We start from the raw sequence: 21,944 nt of genomic DNA on the forward strand, positions 1-21,944 counted from the left end.
AAAGAATGCTTGTAAACCCATTTCAAAAACCTTTTTATTAAATTGCTCCCTGTACAATGAGTACCTTGTGTAACAGTTAACATCAGGACATTTTCTTCTCCTATAAATTTCCACAATGTTGGATCTTGAAGTCCTGGAGGAATTCTCATTTTCTCTTCCCTTCAGCTCACCCTCCAGGTTTTCTGTATAATTCATGTGTGGTAAGAGGCTCAGAGAGCTTAGAAATTGACTGTATTTCCCGTGAACGCTTCTTGACCAAATACTTTGGAATAATTATCCTGGTTTCCTGGTAAAATATGTTCCAGTTCCTGGGGCCTTTCACAGACACATATAAATAAGCCCAGAGTATCACAGCTACTCTACCATGCTTAACAACAAGCATAAGGTGATTTTCAACATATTGTTGCTCTGTTTTATACCAGATCTACCTTAGTGAAAAGCTCAATCCAAAAGTTTGGACACAACTGTGTGTCCAAACTTTTGGTCTGTACTGTATATAAATACGTATTACACTTGGTTTACAAAAAATTTAGAGGCTGTGAATAATTGTGCATTGCTGGAGTTAACTGTGAGACATTGCACTAAAGTAATGAAAGATGACTTTATGTTCATGATGTTTGCTTATTTTAATAAAAATCTCTGCCACTCTCTAGCTTGTAGCTGTGATGAAAGGATTACAGCCAGATGTGAGATGGGGTCCGGGAGGTGTATCTGCAAGCCACAGTTTGCAGGAGAAAGCTGCGATCGCTGCGCTGATGGACATTATCGCTACCCTGAGTGCATTCGTGAGTTTAGCTTTTTTTTTTTATACTTTCTGCATCTTGTATATAGATCTTATTTATTGGTCAAAAAGTAAAGACATATTTATACACATCAATCTGAAACATTTGGGCTATGTATGAGTAAACAGTGTTAACCGTAAATGGAAATACACTGTAAATGGAGGCCTTCAACACTCAAAGGCCTCACTTTGAGTGTTGAAAATGAATACATTCACCAAATATAGTTTATAGTCCATGTTTTGCACAGACCTCTAACTGACCTTTAGAAAATGGAAGAATGATGTTAGAACAAGCCAAACTTAAGATCCTTCTTTTATGGCTAAAATCATGCCCTGGGCAGTCTTTTTTAGCATTTCATTTTCCACCAGTTTCCCTGCAAGAGACTTTATTGTTGTTGGAAAACAAGGAGAGACAAATTCAACATTCCACAGAGATACTGAAATCTGCAAGAGAATTTTCCCCATACTATCAAGTTGATCTTCCCTGGCAAAGCTTAAACTGTCTGCAAAGGCATGAAGATAACACACTCATTCTTTCATCTCTATTGGTAATTTTTTGATGCTTCATTTTCTAATACCACTTCACACACAGCAGACCTGTGTGTGTCTCCTGCAAATTTGCCTGAGGCTCTTTGGATTCTTAACTTATCTTTTAATCGTCATTTATATGTGAAAGAGTTTCTTTAAGGTTTATTACGTTAAGTGGTTTTATGTATGTGCAGTCTCTGAGGCATGTCAAACCAGACTAAACATGTTCACAGTCATTAGGAGGCAATCTGGGTTCCTTGAGATCTTTATCTGCTGTTTTAGTCTTTGCATGCAACAATATTTGCACATATTGTGGGTTAGCATTTGAAGGGAAGGTTTAGCAAATGTTGCTCTGCAATTACATGGTAATTATCACACATTTAAAGCGGAGTAAAGTCAAAGCACTGTCTCCTCTCTTTCTGCTACGTTGTCTTTAAGATCTTTTTTCCTCTTGTTGTCAGTAAAACATTACGGTAGTCTTAACAACACTATCAGCAGAATTCTGGGTTAAACAGTTTAAGTTCTTAGTTAAAAACCTCCCTAATGTGTCATCGTCCTTATCTGTTGGCTAACACATTCCAAATTAATTTTCTCTGAAGGATTAGTTTAAAAGTCTTATTATCTCTATAGAACAACATGCTATCTTAAGAAATTGTATTTGTTTTGCAGTTTAAATTGTAATTTAATCAACTTAAGATCTACCATTCCAAAACACAAGCTATCATTCACACATGCCTCTGGAGACGTCACAGAAGGAATGCTCCAACTTGTCTGTTTTCGTACTGTTTTGAGTTACCCATTTGTATGTTTTTCTTTTTTTTCCCCTTTAATCTAACTACTCCAAACTTGCATACTCTTCCAATTATGTATCTCTAATGCAACTCAAAAGGCTTAATATTTAAGAAAAAGTTTTCCATGGATCATCTCAAGTCTTGTGCCTCTTGTGGCGTCATCAACCCAAATGCACACAAAGCAGAATCAACAGTATTTTAAAATCCTGAAGGGGAATTCATATTTTAGTATGCAGCTGAATTTTAGGAGTTTGACATTTGTTTGCATTTTCAGAAGTCTGCATCTTTAATGAGTCATACTTCTGAATCAACAAAGACGGCGTTATGTGATCATTTTCTGGCTTCATTTTGTATCTCTTTGTAACTAGCGTACTCTGTGTACCTGACGACCACCGAGTCACCTGCAGGCCCTATAGTGGGTAAGTTGATTTTCTAGCTTGTCACAACAAAGTTGAGTCTGACAGGCACTTTAAGCTGTTCCTCTTGTTTTCGCTCCCTGTGTAGGACCCAATGCCTGCCCCCCAGGCTATTTCAACTCTCCTAGATGTCAACGTAAGTGTGCTTAGCCCTAAAATGAAGGGGTGTTCTCATGGCTGGGCTATGTTAAATTATTTTATTTCCTGTTCTCATCCACATTTTTTTGTATTTATAGGACCTCTGCTAGTATCATGAAAAAACTTCTTATTTTTTATTGGACAGTTTAATTAGTCCCATTCACTTAGAGGAAGATAAAATAGTTAAAAAGGAGGGGAGAGGATAATGTTACATACCAGTATGTCTGACAGAGTTTGCTCTTGAGTTAAATGTTAATAAGAACATTTAACTTATTAACAGTTAAATGTTAATAAGTTAAACATCTCCACTGTTGGAGATCATTTAGCTCCAACAGTGGAGATCATTTAGATTGAGGTGTAAATGTGTATATGTGTGAGGTTGATGCTTGAATCTCATGCTTGGGATTAATCGTGGCCACTTATGTAGAATTTTTGTAAATCAGTTTACCGTAGTCTTTTTTCTCTAGACAGTTAGAATATACTTAAGTTAGCTTGGAACCAAAATCTGTAATTTTTTTAATATTTGGAATTATTTAGATTACTGTGTTGCCACAGTAAATAGACGCTCCCATTAATTTAAGAGATTAAGAACACACCAGAGGGTCAAAGATACAGTGTAACAGTGGGAGGTTTTGTAAAATGAGTTTTCTTGACCACGTTTTGAACTTGCAAGATCAGATTAAGTCAACTTTAGCTATTATTTTGTCTATATTTTTGCTAGAAATACGCTATATATATTTTTCAAACAATCAAGTTGGATGTGCGTTCAAGAAACAAACCACTTGTTGCTGATTTTGGTCGTGGAACGTAGATACTGGTGGGATACTGACATGTTACTGGGCTGCAGATAAAATGAGCGTAACATTCTGATGGTCCAAAAAGATTTGCCCTCTTATTATAGCACCAATCCTTTGGGAGTTTCCAGTAAGAACTCACCAGGCTAATATTAGTTATGGCCCCTTTTCTGATTTAGTATAAGCTGGGAACCACAATTTTAAGAAAACCCTTTAACCTCTGTCATTTTTAGTTATCCAACTCTTCAAAGAACATAAACAAACTTTAAATAATCCTTTAACCCATCAGTTCTTTTATCGTGTGAACTGAGTGTTGCTTTTACGAAGCAGATTTTATTACTTCAGTAGGAAGAAAAACAGTGGGAATCTCTCTGGTGGATTCTTAGTGCCAAGCCTATTCACAAAACAACACCATGTGGGGTTGTGCAAAACAAATATAAATATAGCTTTTAGCAAACTTGACACCTGCAGAGGAATTTGTTCTTATTGTGAAAATAATGTTTCCACTGTATTTGTCTGCAGCATGCATTTGTGACTACAGAGGGACAGTGGATGCCATTTGTGATGTTTATGGGCGCTGCCTCTGCCGTTGGGGCGTGGAGGGGGAGCGGTGCGACCGTTGTGAACCTGGATACTACGCCTTCCCAAACTGTCAGGGTGAGAGGACCCCCATCCCAAAAAATATATTGCTATTATTAGTTTTCATTTTGAAAGAGATAGCCAAAGGATGCCATGAAATATAGTAAACCTTTGAAGAAAGTCTGGATCTTTTCTAGCAATGTGAAAAGATTTTGAATGTAAATCTCCACTTAGGCTATGATGACATGTATCTGTCCTCAGCATGTCGTTGTGGAGGAGCTGGGGTTGCTGAAAGCATGTGCAGTCCGAATGGTCAGTGTAACTGCCTTCCCAACTATCAAGGCCTTGAGTGTGACCAGTGTGCACCAGGTTTCTATGGATATCCAGACTGTGCTGGTAAGTGTTGTTGGTTTGATCCTGATCAAACATGGAACTTTTTCTTATTTATATTGTAATTCCTTCATCTAAAACATACCTGGAGTGTTGCTTTGATTTGTTCATGCATGTTTGCAGATTCTTCCTTGGAGCTACAGTCTCCAGCCAAATTTCTGCTCTACTGAGCAACCCTCCCTCCCCATGTAGCTCCTTCAGAGTAGCAGCAGCAATTAGCAAACACCTGATGGAACTGGAAGTCTGCTAAGCTTGGCACATGAACTATGTAGTCCAACGCTCCTAAGAACAGTTGTAAACATTAAAATTTGGAGACATTATTTTTATGTTTTGTTTTTATGCAAAGTGTCAGAAAGAACAGGAGCTTCTTAAAGAGACACAGACCAATTTTAAGGTACAAAAGTCCAAAGTTACTTTTAGATTTATGCCAATGATGAGTTTATATAAAAACTAAATGTTGAATGCTGCATTTGACAACTGGGACTCACCTAGCAAAATATAATTAATAAAATAAAGATCTTAAGAAGAATCTTAAAAGTATTTGCAGCTGAATTTCTGCTTGTTTGCTATCCCCAGCCTGTCGGTGTTCGTCGGAGGGTTCATATGGAACTGGATGCAACGCATTATCAGGCGAATGCCTCTGTTTGCCAGGTGTGGTGGGCCAGCAGTGTGACCGCTGTGCATCTGGACTCAGGTTTCCCCAGTGCTCGGGTAAACACAAGTGAACCCACTGTACACACTAAACATTTAAGATTTGAGCAGAATCAGATGCAGTTTAAATGAACAAGAATGTAGTTTGGGTGATTTTTGGTACGTTTCAATAATAACTTTGCATGTATTCATACGGAAGTTATTTTATCGTAAATTTTCTATTGAGGGCATTTGTTTTATTTTTCAGAGTCCATCAGAGTTTGTAACCCAGATGGATCCGAAGTGCCCAGTCCTCTATCGGTAACTTACTTGCTATAGACTGAATCTATGTTTACTAAATTTCCATTGGTTACTGCCAAATCCAGGGTGGTGAATTTGAATAGATTTACTGTCCCACAGCTGATAACATGGATGAACTTTGGCCCAGATATTAAACTGCACAACAAAGTAAGGCTAGTCCCACAAAACACACATGTAATCAAACACGGAAAAAGAGACTTCCTTCCATTTCCATCTCAAAACGGAAGAAACAACAATCGCACGAAGCAACTCTCGGCTGCTCAAGTGATTCTGCTTATAAAGTTATAAAGTCACTTTTCTCTCAAAGAGTGAGAGAAAAGCCAATTTTCATGTCACAACACTTACTCTGTAACACAGAACGCAGGCCCTCGTGTCTGATTTAATCTGTATGATAGTGAGCAGATGTAACCCGGACTGCAGCAGCAGCCTGTCTCAACACCTCACAGATTTCTTATCTGCTGTTTTCAGGGCATCTGCCGCTGTCGAGCCAATGTAGAAGGAACCCTGTGTGACAGGTGTAAACCTCTCTACTGGAACCTAGCTGCAGACAACCCTCGTGGATGCACAGGTGGGTAACCAGTAACCATTGTTGTTCAATGTACTGCAAAAGTATTCAAACATGTTTTCACATTACACATTAACTTCATTTTATTAGAATTTTGTATGATTGATCGACACAAAGAAGCACATGTACGTTCAGCCCTTGACAAACAATAATTGGTGGAGCCACTTCTCCCTCCAATTACGGCAGCAGATGTTTGTTACGTCTCTACCAGCTCTACAGGCCTGGACTGAATTACTTTTATCAAAAGTTGAAATTTTGGTCATCTGCAGCTTATCAATTGAATTTAGATCTTTGATGGACTATTTTAATTCAGAGAAAATTAAAATTTCATCCTGACCAAGTTTAGATTATTTGCAGCCACCAGCAGCTTCTGGCATTGAATCTAGAACAAAAGGATTATTTGGTGTACTATTTGCAAAAAAGGGCTCCAAAGTTACACATATATTTCCAGCAGTGTTTTTTTTTTTTTTTGTTCGCTGCTCACATTTTTCTTCGGATTGTTTTATTGCCTGAAGAAGCCTGATAAGATACTGATCTGAGCCTTCACCCGTTTGACGTAGTGACTGTGTCAACATGCTGCTGTCACCAAGGCCAGACTGTTTTTCTGCTTCTCAGGGAGAAACGGGAAAATCGCACATAAAATTAGCAAAATCCTGGGAACATTCTTAAGCTTAAATGTGACATTTTATTACCAGATGATATTTTTAAACATCTCCTGCTCAGTTTAGATTCGTCCATATTTTGACTCTTCAAAAAGTGTGCTTTAATCAGCTAAATGTAGCTCTCATGGGGAAGATATGGTTGCTCCCATTATGTGGAAAGCAACTCCAAGCATTCTCCAGACGTTGCTCTCATGTTACAGGTTTGCTCTCTTGCCTGATTAATGTCTCTGCCGCTCTTCCTGAAATCATTTGCAACACACACTTTTGATATCTGAAGAATGCCTCTGGTTGAAAGTAGCTAAACATTCAGAGAAAGTTTTTTTTTTCTTTTTTTTTTTATGGGCTGCAATCAGTGAATGAAAAAGCTCTGTAAGACCTTTTGACCTCCATTTCTTTGAAGCTGAAGAGCTTTGGGGTTGTTGTGTTACACCTGTGGCTGTTACAAAACCCTGTAATCAGAGCCTATTCACAGTTTTTCCCTGTTACATTTCCCAGCCCCTGCCCTAGCCTGTCTTATTTTTTTCATTCCAGAATGTCAGTGTGATCTGAAAGGGACACTGAGCGGTGTTGGAGAGTGTGAGCAGGTGGGTATATTTAAAAGCATACACACACATAGACACAGTGCCTCTCTGTGCACACGACACTGTCTCTGTTTGACAACATTGCACTTGCAACGATGTAAAATTGATTTTTCCTCCTTGATGTGTTTTGCAGAGAGATGGACAGTGTCACTGTAAGCCAAATGTCTGCAGTAATGCATGTGACTCTTGCAAAGATGGATACTATCTGCTGCAAAAAAAGAAATACTTTGGCTGTCAAGGTAAGATGTCTTTGTGAGACATCAGCTTCACATGCCACTCTCAATTCTGTTGAAGCACATGTGAAAATACAGTTGTAGGTTTTCTATTTGAACTGGAAAGTATGATGTCAGATCTGGATGATCACAAAGGACAACATTCTGTCACATAAAGTGAACGAAGAAGGAATGAGTTAAAAATCAAAGCGGAGGAGATCTTGAGGAGCAGTTACAATAAATACAACAGGCTTTGTTGTTGTTGTTGTTGTTGATTAGCTTTCTGTTTTCTTAAATTTACTTTACTGAGTGAAGTAGAAAAAGATATTTCACTCAAAGCTTTGCATGTCTTTTAGTAAATAAAGTTGGAGTAAAAGTGGTGAACATAGTTTCACAAATCATAAAAAGCAGGATTGATAGCCGTATGAATATAATGAGTTTTATGTAAGTTACAAAGTGTTAGAAAAAGTACAAGATAAAAGAAACACAAACTATTTCTTTTTATTCTAGTTCACTCCAAGGTTTTCATTCAATTAGAATTAGGTAAATAAATGAACCAGGGCTTTGAGTTAGAAAATAAAATGTTTCTGCCAGAAGCCATTGTTTTTTAGTCTGGTGTTGATTTACTCTCTTTCAGTAAATTGTTTAATTTTGTCTTCTCTCTCTTTCAGCTTGTCAGTGTGATTTAGGAGGTGCTGTTGGCATGACATGTCATCAGACCTCTGGACAATGTCAGTGTCGGGAGAATGTAACTGGCCGTACGTGTGCAGAGTAAGCTGTGGCTCCATTTTAAAAAAAATAGTAATGAAATACAACATCAGTACATTGTGATAATATAAAGGGAATTGATAAAGTTTTAATGCTGTTTGAACTTATTTAAATGTTATCATGGTAAAATCACAGACTTCAGTGTATTTCATTGAGATTTTATGTGACTTATTGTAAAGAACATCATTCTTCTTTGCAATAAAGCTTCATTTTGAAGCTTTTCCAAAAACATTTTGTTAGACTTTGACTAGGCCATTCAAACACATGACTAAACTTTTAAATGAATTAGTTCATTGTAGATGTAACTGTATATTTAGGGTAGTTGTCCTACTCAAAGCATCTAGCTCAAGACATTTTATTTAATTTCATCTGATCAGAGTTTATCCTTGTTTATATTTGCTGTTTCTCCCACGTCCCTGGTGTCTAACTGCATATAGGAACCACTATGGGTTTCTTCTGACAATAGCTAGTCATTCTTCTATTAAGGTCAGACTTGTGGAGAGCATTACTAATAGCTGTCATGTCAAAAGATTCTCAAGTCATGTGACACTTGACTAAATTAAAGGTTTTAATTTACAAAAGATTTAGTGAAACTTGATATTTTCACTGCACTTTACATGACTGTACTACTTTGTTTTGGGATATAAGATAATATCTCAATAAACTACATTGATAATGTCATAAAATCTGAAAATACTCCAAGAGTGAGAAAATATTTGTCATTTTACTCTCACCAGGCCTTTCCCTGGTCACTTTTTCCCATCTCTGCACCAGTTGAAGTTTGAGGTGGAGGATGGCACAACACCAAATTCTCGACCAGTCCGCTTTGGTTTTAACCCCCAAGAGTTCCCAGAGTTCAGCTGGAGAGGTTATGCTGTAATGTCACCTGCTCAGGTTCGCCCATTCTCATTGCTGCTTTGTACGTGGTGTATATGTGACAATTACAGCAGACTGTGGCGATTTTCGGTCTCACGATAAATTTTCTGCTTTTGCCTGTGCACAAATAATCACTCGGTGTCCTGTTTTTTCACTGCTGATGTGGGAGAACATCAGCTCTTAGAACTAACACTCTCTGTCCTCAGCCGGAGGTGATTCTAATACTTAGCCTTGGCTTTCCTGGACCCTTCCACATTATGTTACGCTACTCCACTTCCCAAAACAAGGGGAGAGTCCGAGTCAAAGGCCGGATCTTGGTGGTGGATGAACCTGACTCTGAGTCTTGCTGTGACTGTAAGTGAAGGGGGCCCGCTTTGCTTTCTTTGCCTCGCTCGCTGTCTGTTGACTAACCCGTTCTGTTTGCTTAACCTTCCCGCCTGCCTTTCATCTCTCCACCTAACACCACTGACTCATTGTCTATCCAAACTTGTGTCACTGGAATCAGTGTGTGACTGTCGTCCCTGCAGAGTGAAGCCAGGGTAACAGTGCATGTTGATCCGAAAAAGGGGCGGCAGAATTTTTTCCATGTGGTTCTGCGGTTCATTAACCCCAACAGCGTCAGTGTGACTGGTAGCATCGAGGCTACAAATAGCAGAGGCACTGCAGGTAAGACTGCCTCTGACATAGTATTCAATTTCCTCATTCCTCCATCCAGCTGTAAAATCTAACCCATCATTTAAGAAGTGAAACATTTCCTTTCTGACATTTATGTGAGCAAATGGTTTATTAGCTCTGAGTATTTATGTCAGCTCTGCTGGAGTTTATGATATCTGTGCTTGGTGCTCTGCAGGGGAAGTTCAGAGTAAGGAAGTGATATTTCCTCCGAGATCATCCCCGTCCTTTGTCACCGTCCCAGGAGAGGGCTTCACTGAACCTTATGCATTAAATCCTGGGAAATGGATCATTCATATAAGGGCTGAGGGAGTTCTTCTGGTGAGTGTCTGGATAACATTTGCCTGGTGAAAAAAGATGTGCCTGGTGGGTCAGTAGTTCATCACAGAGCAACACGTCAAATTCAGTTTAATGACATCAAAATTATGAGAAAGTGTTTAAAAGTTCAAGGTGGTAAGCATATGGAAACCTTGATAAATGTGACCGAAATGAAATATGTGAAATTTTTATCTTCCCACTTCAGGATTATTTAGTGCTGCTGCCTCGAGATTACTACGAAGCCTCTCTGCTGAAAGAAGAAGTCACTCAGCCGTGCACATACTTACACACTGCAAACAAGGATGAAAAGTAATCCTCTTCCTATCCCTGTACTTTCTCTTAAACCTCTTCTTCGCTAGCATAATGAAGTCATCTTTGTTCTCTTCGTGTTTTTTTTTTTTTTAAGCTGTCTGCTGCACAAGCACATCACCCTGGACGGTTTCAGCTCTGTGCTCGCCACACAGGGCAGGCTGTCCACCCCGAGTGGGCAGAGGAAGAGGAGACAGGTGCATGTGCGGCGTCCCACTCCAGATCACCCAGACATGGCAGCTCTCAACAAGAGACAGGTTCAGACTCACATCTGTGACTCTAAGCTTAATGCAAAACTAATCTGGCAATCATATTTTGAAGTAAATTTCATAAAAGGACATTTGGAGCAAATAAGATTTTATAGGACCTCTTAATATCATGCATGTTCTGTGTGTTTCAGTCTCGTCTGGAGCTCAGTCTTCGTGTGCCTCACTCAGGCCTGTATACCCTCATTCTGGAGTATGCCAGTGAGATGGACACTGCCCAGAACGTCAACATATTCATCACTGGACAATCAGGGATCCAGATCATGGCTAGAGCCAATATTTATAGTTGTGTTTTTAGGTGTGTTTTCATGTGTTTGTGTCTTTCATAACATCTTTAACATCAGAATTGTGGTCATTTTGATAATTATTGTGTCTTATAACAAAGTGTTTTACAAAACTCTTCGTAACCCTTACAATTTTCCACATTTAATTATGTTACAACACCATAGTCGTGCATATTTATCAAGTGGAAGGACAATGATGCATGAATTGCTTTACACAAATGTTTTCAAAACATGGTTACATGCATTTGATTTCACACCCATAAGCAAAATCCATCTGTTTTCAGGAGTTTTCAGTAAATAAACTTCATCTGTTTGTAGTCGGTTCTCAGAATAAATGTTCTGTAAAAACTGTAAAGTTTGTCAGAGAACATAAACACCATAATTACACTAAGACCAAGAAACACAGCAGCCACCAGGGATAAAGCCATGGAGATGTTTAAAGTCACAGGAAGGTTATGGAGAGCTGCTCAATCAATCATCTATAAATGAATCAATGTGGCACAACCTCAAACCTGCCTTTTGCATTTTGCAAAATGCCATTTAGGGAAACGGAAAACTTATTCAAGAAACAGAAACTCGTTCAGATGAAACAGAAATATGACCTCAAGCTCTGCATCCAAAACACTGTTTGTAGGAGAAAGGTTAAACTGAGCCAGACATGCCAGCCTGCAGCGTAACAACGCTGAGGGCAGCGCTATGCATTGGTGATGCTTTTCTCCGGCAGGGGAGCAATAAACTGATCAGAGTCCTCCTGACAATATGAATAGAGATAAATGAATGGAAATCCTGGAAGAAAAATCTATTGGAGACACAAATTTTTTTATTCATTTGTTAAAAACAAATCACCTTGTATCATTTTCATTCAACTTCATATTAATGCTTGACTTTGTGTTCTCCTACCACAATAAATCCCAATAAAATAAGTGGAAATTTGTGGTTTTAATGTAATAAGTTGTAAGAAAGTTGGAGGCATATGAAAACTTGTACAAGGAAAATGTTGTTGTTTTTTTTCTACTAAAATCCTATTTTTCACTAACCCGTGCAGCACTTTGTGCCGGAGTGTTGCAGTAGACAACAGAAATCAAGTGGCCATGCTGCAGCTGTCTCACAGGACGGAGATTCTTCTGCAAACTTCTACAATGTCATTCCTTCTGGTGAGACAATTTGTTTCCTGAAGACATGTAGAAAAATTCCTTATTTTCTTCTTCTTTTTTTTTTAAGAATCAGCATAATATTGTGAACACACCTGTTTTCCTTTTTAGTATAAGATCTATGCAGTGCCAGCAGAAGAGTTCTCTCTGGAGTATGTGGAGCCTAAAGTGCTGTGTGTCTCCACTCATGGTCGCTTCACTCAGGACAGGTCAGTACTTTAGGTCATGTGACCTACATTTAATGTAATTTTTATTAAATGGCTCATGCATGTTACTGAAAAAACATGGTTCAAGCTTTTCAACGTAACATCCATGACTGTAAGTTGTAATTTGGACCATGCTGGTTGCTAGGTCAGACCCAACAGCATAACTGCACATCTGTTCTCCAGGTGTTAATACAAGCATTCCTCCAACTTGGCCAAGGTTTTTGTGCTAAAGATGAGCTTCAGAACATCTGTCATTCTAACTTTACTGACACTAAAACTAATAAGCAACTTGGATGTCACAGATCTTCCAGCTGTCTGTGTGCAGCTGTGGTGTTGACCATGAATGGACTTGAATGTTCAGGTGGAAAATAATGTAAACAAATAGAAACGATGGAACTTACCTGAGAGCAAACACAGCTATCGCATCACAGCCCTTTTGTTCAATGAGCAGCCCTCCTTTATGTGAGCCAGATTCTTGCTGTCCTGATTGCTTTGCACTGGTGCTTGGCAAACAGGACTTGCCTTAATAATTTGTTACTGTTTGATGTTTACAGTCGACACTGTGTTCAACGGCGGTTTGACAAGCCGTCCTCATCCTGGATTCTGTATGCCACCCGTGATGGACAGCTGTCATCCATACTCGCAGCGGCTCTCCAACAGGGCAAGAGTGAAGATTGGAGGCAGAAAAGACAGTCCAGCTTGTTCTCAGTCCATGATCCTCAGAGTGACGGGACAGTACTTAAATTCCCTCAGGTATCTGGGTCAAATATTTTGATCTGCCTGTCATCATGTTGAGCATCATCCTGCCTGGATGTACAGCAGGCAGGATCCTAGTTGTAAATTCTGGTGTCTCGCCTAGACTGAGATCAGTTTTACTCCAGCGGTTCCTCTCCCGGGTCGGTATGTTGTTGTGGTGCATTACCATCAGCCTGAACACGCCTCCTTCCCGGTGGAAGTGCGAATAAATGCAGGTCTTATGTGGAAAGGTGAGTTTTTTGGGAAAGAGTTTGAGTCTGATCTGATTAAATTTAATTTAATTTTGATTTGTAACTAGTGTTTGCTCTGGCAGTTATCTGCTAATTCCTTCTTAAAATCAGATTACATACTTGACCTCATGACAAGATCATCCAATGCTTAAAGATTTAAAATTATAGAAGGGTTTGTAGAGAAATAAATTGTCGAGCAGCATATTGTCTAACCGAGAAGCTATCTTCCCCTCCAGGTGAGATAAATGCCACATTCTGCCCAGCAGTTTCAGGCTGCAGGGAGGTTGTTGTCGCCGAAGGCCGCATCGCTCTCGACTTTTACAGGAATTCTGCGCAGCCACCCAGCATTTCTGTCATTGTGCCACATGGGAAGACCCTTGTTTTGGTCAGTGTATTTTTTTATTATTTTTTTTTTTACAGTAACTCAAGCAAATCTTTACATTCAAGAAGAAAATAAAAAAAAAATATCAACAAAGTTTGCAAGACATGCACTTGTAAAATCTGCAGGTTTTCAGAGAGTGCAGTAGCTCGGGTTGTGGATTTGGCACACAGTGGTCCTCTCTCCTCAGTGTTATGCCATATCTCCTAGAACAACAATGAAGGGACTGTTTTCTACCTGGCAACCCCACAAAGCTTTATATAAGAGGCCGTGTAGACAGGGGACAGGTTCAGCTTTGTTTGCATGCTCAGAATATTTTATTTTTTTGTCTGTTGAAACTATCAGTAGAAAAACATGTAAAGTACAGACCAAAAGTCTGGACACACCTTCTAACTGAACTCAATTAGAAGGTGTGTCCAAACTTTTGGTCTGTACTGTGTGTGACTACAAAAATTATTTAGTGCCCTATTGCAAGACGGATTGTTTATACTTTTTTTTTATTTTTATTTTTCTACTTATTTAGGATTATATTGTGCTGGTTCCTGATAGTAGTTACTCTCCGGAGCACCTGCAAGAGAAGCCACTTGACAAGTCTGCAGATTTCATAAAACGATGCACAAGTGAAGGCTTCCATATTGAGTAGGTATCCAATCTAGGAAAAACGGCTTGCACTTTTTTCCTGTCTGATGTTAAATTAGACAAAATGTTTCTTGCTTGTGCCAGTTGGGATTACAGAAATTACTTCTATTTAATGAATGATGAATAGTGGCTTTGTAATCTTCCATGTAAAACTGCATGTGAAAATCAGAATTTGTAGAAAGTAAAATAAAAACATCATCATAATTATCCTATCATTCTGGCAGGTAGAAAATAGAAAAATGTTGGAAATTCTAACTATCAGAATCAGGTTTAATGTCAGACAGTGGAAAAAACAAACTAATATATCTTTTTATACAATATATTTATTTATCTGAATATCTGTAACCTGAACTTAATTCACTATTAACAACACTTTTATATAATTATTTGTTATATGGTTATTAATATTCTAATGTGGTCAAACGTCTTTAGAAACAACTTTTAGTATTGGAAGGAGATTTATAAATGGTGCCCACTAGCTATGGTTGTCAAGTATTAAACTGTTATTTTATTTGAAAGAGGGATCTTTTTTTGTTTTTGTTAATTTTTCTATATATGGTTGTCATTTGGCAGACCTAGAACCTCATCCCAGTTTTGCAGAGATTCGGCCCGCGCTCTTGTTGCAGCTTACAACGACGGCGCCCTTCCCTGCGACTGCGATAAGTCCGGCTCAACGGGGGCCGAGTGCGATCCTGTTGGAGGACAGTGTCCCTGCAGGCAGCACGTTATCGGGAGGCAGTGCAACAAATGTGCCACTGGATACTATGGCTTTCCCTACTGCAAACGTGAAGGATTTTTAGCTTTTGGCTCAAACATCTGAGGAAACACAGCAAATACACACATCCCACTTTAATGTTCTGGGTATTTCCCATTGTCATTTTGCAGCATGTGAATGCAGTCGGCGACTGTGCGATGAAGTGACTGGGCGCTGCATCTGTCCCCCTCAGACAGTGAAACCAACCTGTGATACGTGCCAGTATCAGACGTTTAGCTATCACCCTTTACTGGGCTGCGAGAGCTGTGGCTGCTCTCCAACCGGAGTGAATGTCAATGCAGGGCTTCAGTGTGACGCTGTTACTGGACAGTGCAGGTAACCAGTGCATGGTTAATATGAGTTATTCTATGTACAAACTCTTAAATGTCCATTCTTAAGCGCTAAATAAAATATGCAAACAAAACACTAGTAAATAAAACAGGAAACAGCCTTTTTTCTTTTCTTTTTTGGACTTGTTGCATTGTAACTTTCTTAAGCACTGCCACTCTATTGGAAGGAATGTCCTTGTAAAAAGCTGAAAGCTGCAGGGAGCTAAAATGTCAATTATACAGAAATACCTGAATATATTGTAGTTTACTCTCTGAATCTTTGTCAGTGGATCTCAAGAGTAAATAGTTTGATGAGACAACATACAATAAAGAATACTAAAAGGCATTTATATATATATATGCAAATTTTTGGATGCTTCTGCGTATTTTGTGCAGCTGCAAACCTCGTATCGGAGGCCGACAGTGTGATCGCTGCGCTCAGGGCTACTATCGCTTTCCCGACTGTCTGCCCTGTGAATGCAACCGGGGAGGAGTCACAGCCGAGGTGTGCCACCCAGACACAGGCAGGTGTCTCTGTAAGGTGAGTTCAGCTCAACAAACCACTGATTTAGAAACTCTTTTGATTAGTTTTTATACCTTCCTGTTCCGACTGTTCATCCCTACAGAAAAACGTTGACGGTGTCAGGTGTGATACGTGCCGGGAAGGCTCCTTCTACTTTGATCCGTCGAACCTCCTCGGCTGCTCCAGCTGCTTCTGCTTTGAAGCGACCAACCAGTGTCGGAGCTCCAACAAACGGCGAGGAAAGGTTGGATTACCTCCAGAAACTGCATGTCTTACCATTATAAGACACATCCTTTGCAGAGTTTTATGAGTGAAAGTCTGTAAGAAGTACAATATTAACTATTTAATTAGAGCTATTGTAAGAAAACAACATCACCAATAAAACAAATCATTGCGTGCCATGGTACCTTTTAGTTTACTTTCATATTTTACTTTTTGAAAAGTGAAGATTCTTCACAAGCATAGTCTCTGGTCTTCCAAAGAAACACTGTTCTGTAAGATTAAAGCACAGAAAGCCATTATGAACATAGTATTTACTATTTACTATAGTACACTATAACTCCTGTAGCTTTACTCCTCAAATTTCCTGTCGTTAGTTTGTTGAGATGCTTGGCTGGCGTTTGGAAAGCCCCGACAGGGAGGAGGTTCCTTCAGTGCTGAACGCTATCAGTAACACAGCAGTGGCTGACATTCAGGAGCTTCCTGCTACAGTTCAAACTCTACACTGGGTGGCGCCACAGTCCTACTTGGGAGACAGGGTAAGTCAGCTCATCCTGAAACACTGTGCCCATGAAGAGCTGAATTTCACAATGTCGGTGCTGTTGCACAGAAAAGGGAAAATGGATGGTATTTTAGTACTGAAGATGTGTCTTCAGTATATTGTCTCAGCTTATATCTATTTGGTACAATTCAACTTAACATGCAAATTTTCCTTTATGGACTAGTGAAGCTAATTAACACCATTCCTGTTTTGTTATGTATACAGTCAGGGGGTGTATAAATATTACAAATGTTGCTTTATATGCCTCTCATTCTAGAGATACTACTAAAAGTGCTGCGATAATCTAGTGGTTGAAGTGTGAACTACAGGTGGAAGCGGATATTTTTAATGTAAATAATCTTAACTTTGATCTAGGTTATGCAATAAAAATATATTTAGGCTTATTAATGTCTTCTACACATGACGGATCAGAATAGACAACATGTGGGCAAATTTGAAAACTTATTTTCAATTTTGGGTATTAGTGAGACTAGGCAACGAAGGAATGGAAATGTGTAATATTGGTATGAAGAAACAATAATTCTGTGCATGCATTTTGATTATCCATCTCTGAATGAAAGGATTACTTAAGATTGCATAGAAATAATGATGAAGATAATATTTATAAAAGTACATATTTAATAACAAATAATGCAATATTTATTTGTTATAAGAGGGATGTATATGAAACACTATAGGATGAACATCAATGATTGTTCAATAAATGTGTTGAAATTCAGTTTGCAACATTGATTACAAATTGTTAAAATGAGCAAAGAAATTTTGTGAATCTAATTACCATCATGCCTAAATTCATACTAATTGTAGGTGCAATGTTCAAATACATAACCCCTTATTAAATTCATATCTGATTGTCACCAAAAACAGACATAATATTTTTTTGTGCAATCGAATATAAATTCAGGTATTAAGGAGAAATTGTCCATTATTTCATACACATTGCATTTTCCTGAAATTTTAGTCTATTTTCTGAAATCTCATTCAAATAACAGATATTTACTCTTCCTTACCAATTCTTAGGTTTCGTCTTATGGCGGCTTCCTCACCTACCAGTCCAAATCATTTGGGATTCCAAGTGAGGGCATGACTCTTATTGACAGACAACCAGACGTTCTGCTGACTGTATGTAACGGTCCCAGCACTTCAGCCTGACTGACCTGCTTTTTGCTTTCATTTTTAAAAATCAGACATATTTGCTTCTTTATTATTTCTCCTCCTTTAGGGTCAGACTATGAGCCTGATCCATGTGGCATCACAGGCTCCCCTTCCAGACAGGGTGCACCAGGGCAGAGTCCAACTCTTGGAGGTAAAATATATTATATTGTCTGCTGCATGTAAGTATTTTAGAATGGATTTTAGTACAATCTGATGTTTAACCAATCTGGGGTCATATAGATTGATCCTAAAAATGGTCCAGAATGTTTTTGAAATGTTGAACTTTAAACTGGAAGTGGAACAAAAATCAAACAAAAATGATAAAGGATATATTGCAGACTTCAATACACAGTAGGATACGTTCAGTGTTTTTCTTGAACGCACTCTACTCCACAATGTTGTTTCGATTTGACCCGATGCTCTCATTGTTTGCAGGGAAACTGGCGCCATGCTGGCACCAACAGACCTGTCTCCAGACAGGAGCTCATGATGGTCTTGGCAGGTCTGGTGGGCTTGAGGATCAGAGCCCTGTATTTTACTCAGACCCAGCGACTCAGTTTGGGGGAGGTGGGCCTGGAGGAGGCGACAGAGTCAGGAACTGGAGGTCCAGCAAACACTGTGGAAGTCTGCTCTTGTCCCACTGAGTACACCGGAGACTCCTGTGAGGTGAGAAGTTCTGGGCAGACACCCCATGATTTCAGATTAAAAGCTTGCAAACTGCATGAAGATATGCAATTTGCATCTTCACATGTCATTGCTTTCAGAATAGTTAAAAGCGTAGAATTATTATTTTTATTCATTTAAATAATTTATTTATGTGTTGTATGTATAGTGTATATATTTTGTTAAAATAGTAGGTTTTGGTGATGTAAAAAATTTTCCTCGCACGTCTTTACAATTTGCTCAGATTGTGGGGACATGTCTTGTGCACTGCCCATTTCGGGTGACCCCAGATTTTCTGCAAGATATATTTCTGAACTTAACCTGAACTAAAACATTTATCTCTTGAAGTCAATCAATTATGTTTTTAGACATATAGATTGCTAAAAATAAATTCCCTTCTTATTAAAACTGACTTGCATTTGGAACAATTTATTATTCATTCAACTTAATTTCAGTTTTATTAAAATTAACACTAGAGCAAATACTGTCACCATCATATTTCAATTTAGGTTTCATGTGCTTTTAGTGATATGCAATGTCAGACCTGCTTGTTTTCATTAGAAGAAAAGAAAAGGTTAATTTTAGACTACGTTTTCGACAAGATTGTAAGTGCACAGAGAGTACTAACTGGAAATTATGACGGTTTCTTTATTTTGGCCTTCAACATCTCGGCAGCCCCCCTCACAAGTTTCTATCTTCTCTTTTCATCAGTTTTGAAGAAACAAGTTTTGCAATTTGCAAAATAATTATCCACAATTTTCTGTAATTAGTGGTGACTGCTGTCACGTGATCATCATTTGTTTACTATATATAATTCTAAAACCCTTCTCCTGACTGATATATTTTAATGCTATCCTTTAAATCCTTTGTAATTTGTCTGAGGGCAATCTTTTTAGCTAACGGATGAAAGTTAGCAAATGTCTGGAATATCTGACTTTCATCAGATTTTATAATAACTGATGGGTCTTTCTGTGTATTTATCTATTTATTTTCACTTGAATTGTGCAAGATGCGTGTCATATGTGCAAAATACATGTATTTTTGATTAAATAAAAAGAAAAGTTTAAATCCTTTATAATTCTGCCAGAAATATGAATAATTTTGAATATGTCTATATTTTCTTATTATATTGTCTTAGAGCTCCAGAACAGCCAATTACAAGCTAACTTACTTTTCCTTTTTTTGCCTCTTATGCTACATGTTTCAGTATCCAGAATACTCACATTCTATACAGTATGTATTTTAAAACATGCATTATAAAAATAATGTATGTAGACTTATAATTTCAAATTATTGTGCTTTTTTTCCACATTGACTAAAGATTTTACAGCATAGTTTATTCTTTAACAAATCCAATCTTTAGTCAAGAACAAAACAAATGTAAAAGATGCATAGAAGAAAAGACTGAGGCAAAAACAAGCAACACAAGTGGAAGTGAAATTGCCAGGTGGGGCTGAAATGGCATCTTGTCTTGTTAAGAAGTTGGATCTGGTCCTCATGGTTCTTGGTGTGTCCTAACATGTCTGTACAAAGTGTCACACCCTTTTCCTGGAGGAAAAACTTGTCAGCGGAGGAATTTGCTGGAAAATACCAGATTTTGAAAACAGTGCAGCAACGTTGTGGAGCCCCAGGCAACCTTATGTGGCACATTTATGCAGGCATGATATTAGGGATCCTAGGGAGCCAAAATCACCAGAATAGGTAGCGCTTCCAGTAATTAGTTACCTGAGTATTCATTTCATATAGTTGCTTTGGAAGAAAGATCATTTTGTTTCTGTGAAATTAACTTTTTAAAGAGCTCTTAGAAGTCAGTTTGTATTCATAATATTTCCGCTGTTTTGCCCACAAAACTAAATCAAGAAAGAAATTCAAGCAACAAGTAATTAAAGGAGTGGTATTCCTGTAGATTTATTAGAGGCATTATTACAAGGGAACATGTTATGTTATTTCTTGTAAGGCTGTTTCCATAAACCTACGTGTGTGCGTGTTTGATTGGACATGTTTAAAGGAAGTTAATTTATGTGCCCAGAGGTGCTATGACACGGCGCCTTGCCTTGAAATGCAGGGTGTGTCTCTAGGTAACATAACGTTACTCATAAACCTGAATGTGCTCACCTGGGTGTACCTCCAGCACAAGCATTTGTCTGTAGCTACAGCTGACACACCCAAGTGTGTCTGCTGCGTGTGTGTGGAGAGTGATTCACAAATGAGTGTCTGGATTGTGTCGTCTGAAGATGTCTGACTTTGCCTTCAGTCACAAATATTTGTACACTCTGCAATACACTCGAATATTTCATCCATCCATCCATCCATTTTCTTTACACCCTTCTTCCCTAAATGGGGTCGGGAGGGTTGCTGGTGCCTATCTCCAGCTGCGTCCCGGGCGAGAGGCGGGGTACATCCTGGACAGGTCGCCAGTCTGTCGCAGTCGAATATTTCAGAAAATTCTATTTTACGTAAAAGCAGCAGATCAGAAATATTCCTAACAAAATACCAGCCAAGTAAATGCAAGGTTTTCTATATAGCAGAATTTTTATTGACCTCACAGACAACAGAAAAGAGAAAAAACGTTATCCACAGGGACTGTTTATTACAATATTTTTACCAAATCCAAGTATGAAGTTTGAAAAATATGTTTATTTCACTGACTGATTCTTTCTCAGCTCAACAACAGCAAGGTCAAACCACTCCATCATCACCAGTGATGGCCAACAAATTAAACTTGTTTCTATGTCTTAATTGTTGACAAAAAACTGAAGCTTTTACGTAAATTTTAAATCCTACTTTTCTTTTAAGGTAAAACAGAAATTGGTGGAATAACGTTTTTCCAGTTATTAACTATCGTCAATAATGGTGATATGTTATTCATGAACACCTATGCTCATGCTGGATAGCCTGTTTCATGGCACTTTGCTGTTTATTACAAATTATGGAGCCTTAACTCATCCCTGTCTCTTGTTTACTAAGGTAAAATATTTATTTCTGCATGTCTGTCCATCTTGGCCACTGGTATGTTTTGATTTATAAAACTATTAAGTTGACATCACCTTATCATTTGTCTTTGTTAACTTTAAGCAACAGCCTCCGGTCTCAAGACTTTTCAATTTAATGTTCCTCATGTCAGAACAGAACAGGGGAACAAAGCTTTGGGCTTTCCTGTCCCAACCTCATGAAACAGTTTACAATCAGAGCTTAAATGTAGAACAAACAGTACCTCTGAATGTATGTAAGACCATGATACATGCCATTATGTTCACATTGCAGAAGTGCAATTGTTTTACTTGAGTAATTTGTCTTGTTGTAAGTTTATATTTATTGCGAGTACATGTTGTGACTGCTGCCACTTCTTCACTTTTTGCCCACTACATCTCAATGGATATGTATTTTTTGCTGTTGTTGATTACCATGGAAATAATTAAATAACTTTATTGTGATCAAAACTAAAGCCACCTGAAGTACCACCAGTGGTAGAGATAACACACTTTGACAACCATGAA

The 21,944-nt window shown here is 38.4% G+C and overlaps 1 protein-coding gene across 2 annotated transcripts in view; it reads left to right on the plus strand.

Moving 5' to 3' along the window:
* LOC122841207 (laminin subunit alpha-3-like) overlaps positions 1–21,944 on the plus strand; it is a 66,457-nt gene that overhangs the window by 22,844 nt on the left and 21,669 nt on the right. For both annotated transcript variants that reach the window (XM_044134303.1, XM_044134304.1), the window contains exons 10-40: positions 654–785; positions 2,469–2,519; positions 2,605–2,652; positions 3,971–4,105; positions 4,289–4,423; positions 4,994–5,128; positions 5,316–5,368; positions 5,837–5,936; positions 7,127–7,179; positions 7,310–7,415; positions 8,060–8,159; positions 8,894–9,050; positions 9,560–9,698; positions 9,883–10,025; positions 10,228–10,331; positions 10,429–10,588; positions 10,732–10,895; positions 11,927–12,035; positions 12,144–12,241; positions 12,793–12,991; positions 13,098–13,224; positions 13,461–13,609; positions 14,127–14,242; positions 14,816–15,027; positions 15,128–15,332; positions 15,722–15,866; positions 15,952–16,092; positions 16,445–16,606; positions 17,650–17,751; positions 17,852–17,935; positions 18,220–18,450. In XM_044134303.1, the coding sequence (XP_043990238.1) occupies positions 654–785; positions 2,469–2,519; positions 2,605–2,652; positions 3,971–4,105; positions 4,289–4,423; positions 4,994–5,128; positions 5,316–5,368; positions 5,837–5,936; positions 7,127–7,179; positions 7,310–7,415; positions 8,060–8,159; positions 8,894–9,050; positions 9,560–9,698; positions 9,883–10,025; positions 10,228–10,331; positions 10,429–10,588; positions 10,732–10,895; positions 11,927–12,035; positions 12,144–12,241; positions 12,793–12,991; positions 13,098–13,224; positions 13,461–13,609; positions 14,127–14,242; positions 14,816–15,027; positions 15,128–15,332; positions 15,722–15,866; positions 15,952–16,092; positions 16,445–16,606; positions 17,650–17,751; positions 17,852–17,935; positions 18,220–18,450 (3,995 nt within the window). The remainder of the gene's footprint in view (positions 1–653; positions 786–2,468; positions 2,520–2,604; positions 2,653–3,970; positions 4,106–4,288; positions 4,424–4,993; positions 5,129–5,315; positions 5,369–5,836; positions 5,937–7,126; positions 7,180–7,309; positions 7,416–8,059; positions 8,160–8,893; positions 9,051–9,559; positions 9,699–9,882; positions 10,026–10,227; positions 10,332–10,428; positions 10,589–10,731; positions 10,896–11,926; positions 12,036–12,143; positions 12,242–12,792; positions 12,992–13,097; positions 13,225–13,460; positions 13,610–14,126; positions 14,243–14,815; positions 15,028–15,127; positions 15,333–15,721; positions 15,867–15,951; positions 16,093–16,444; positions 16,607–17,649; positions 17,752–17,851; positions 17,936–18,219; positions 18,451–21,944) is intronic.

Source organism: Gambusia affinis, linkage group LG12 (genome assembly GCF_019740435.1).
Source record: "Gambusia affinis linkage group LG12, SWU_Gaff_1.0, whole genome shotgun sequence".
NCBI classification, from domain to species: Eukaryota; Metazoa; Chordata; class Actinopteri; order Cyprinodontiformes; family Poeciliidae; genus Gambusia; species Gambusia affinis.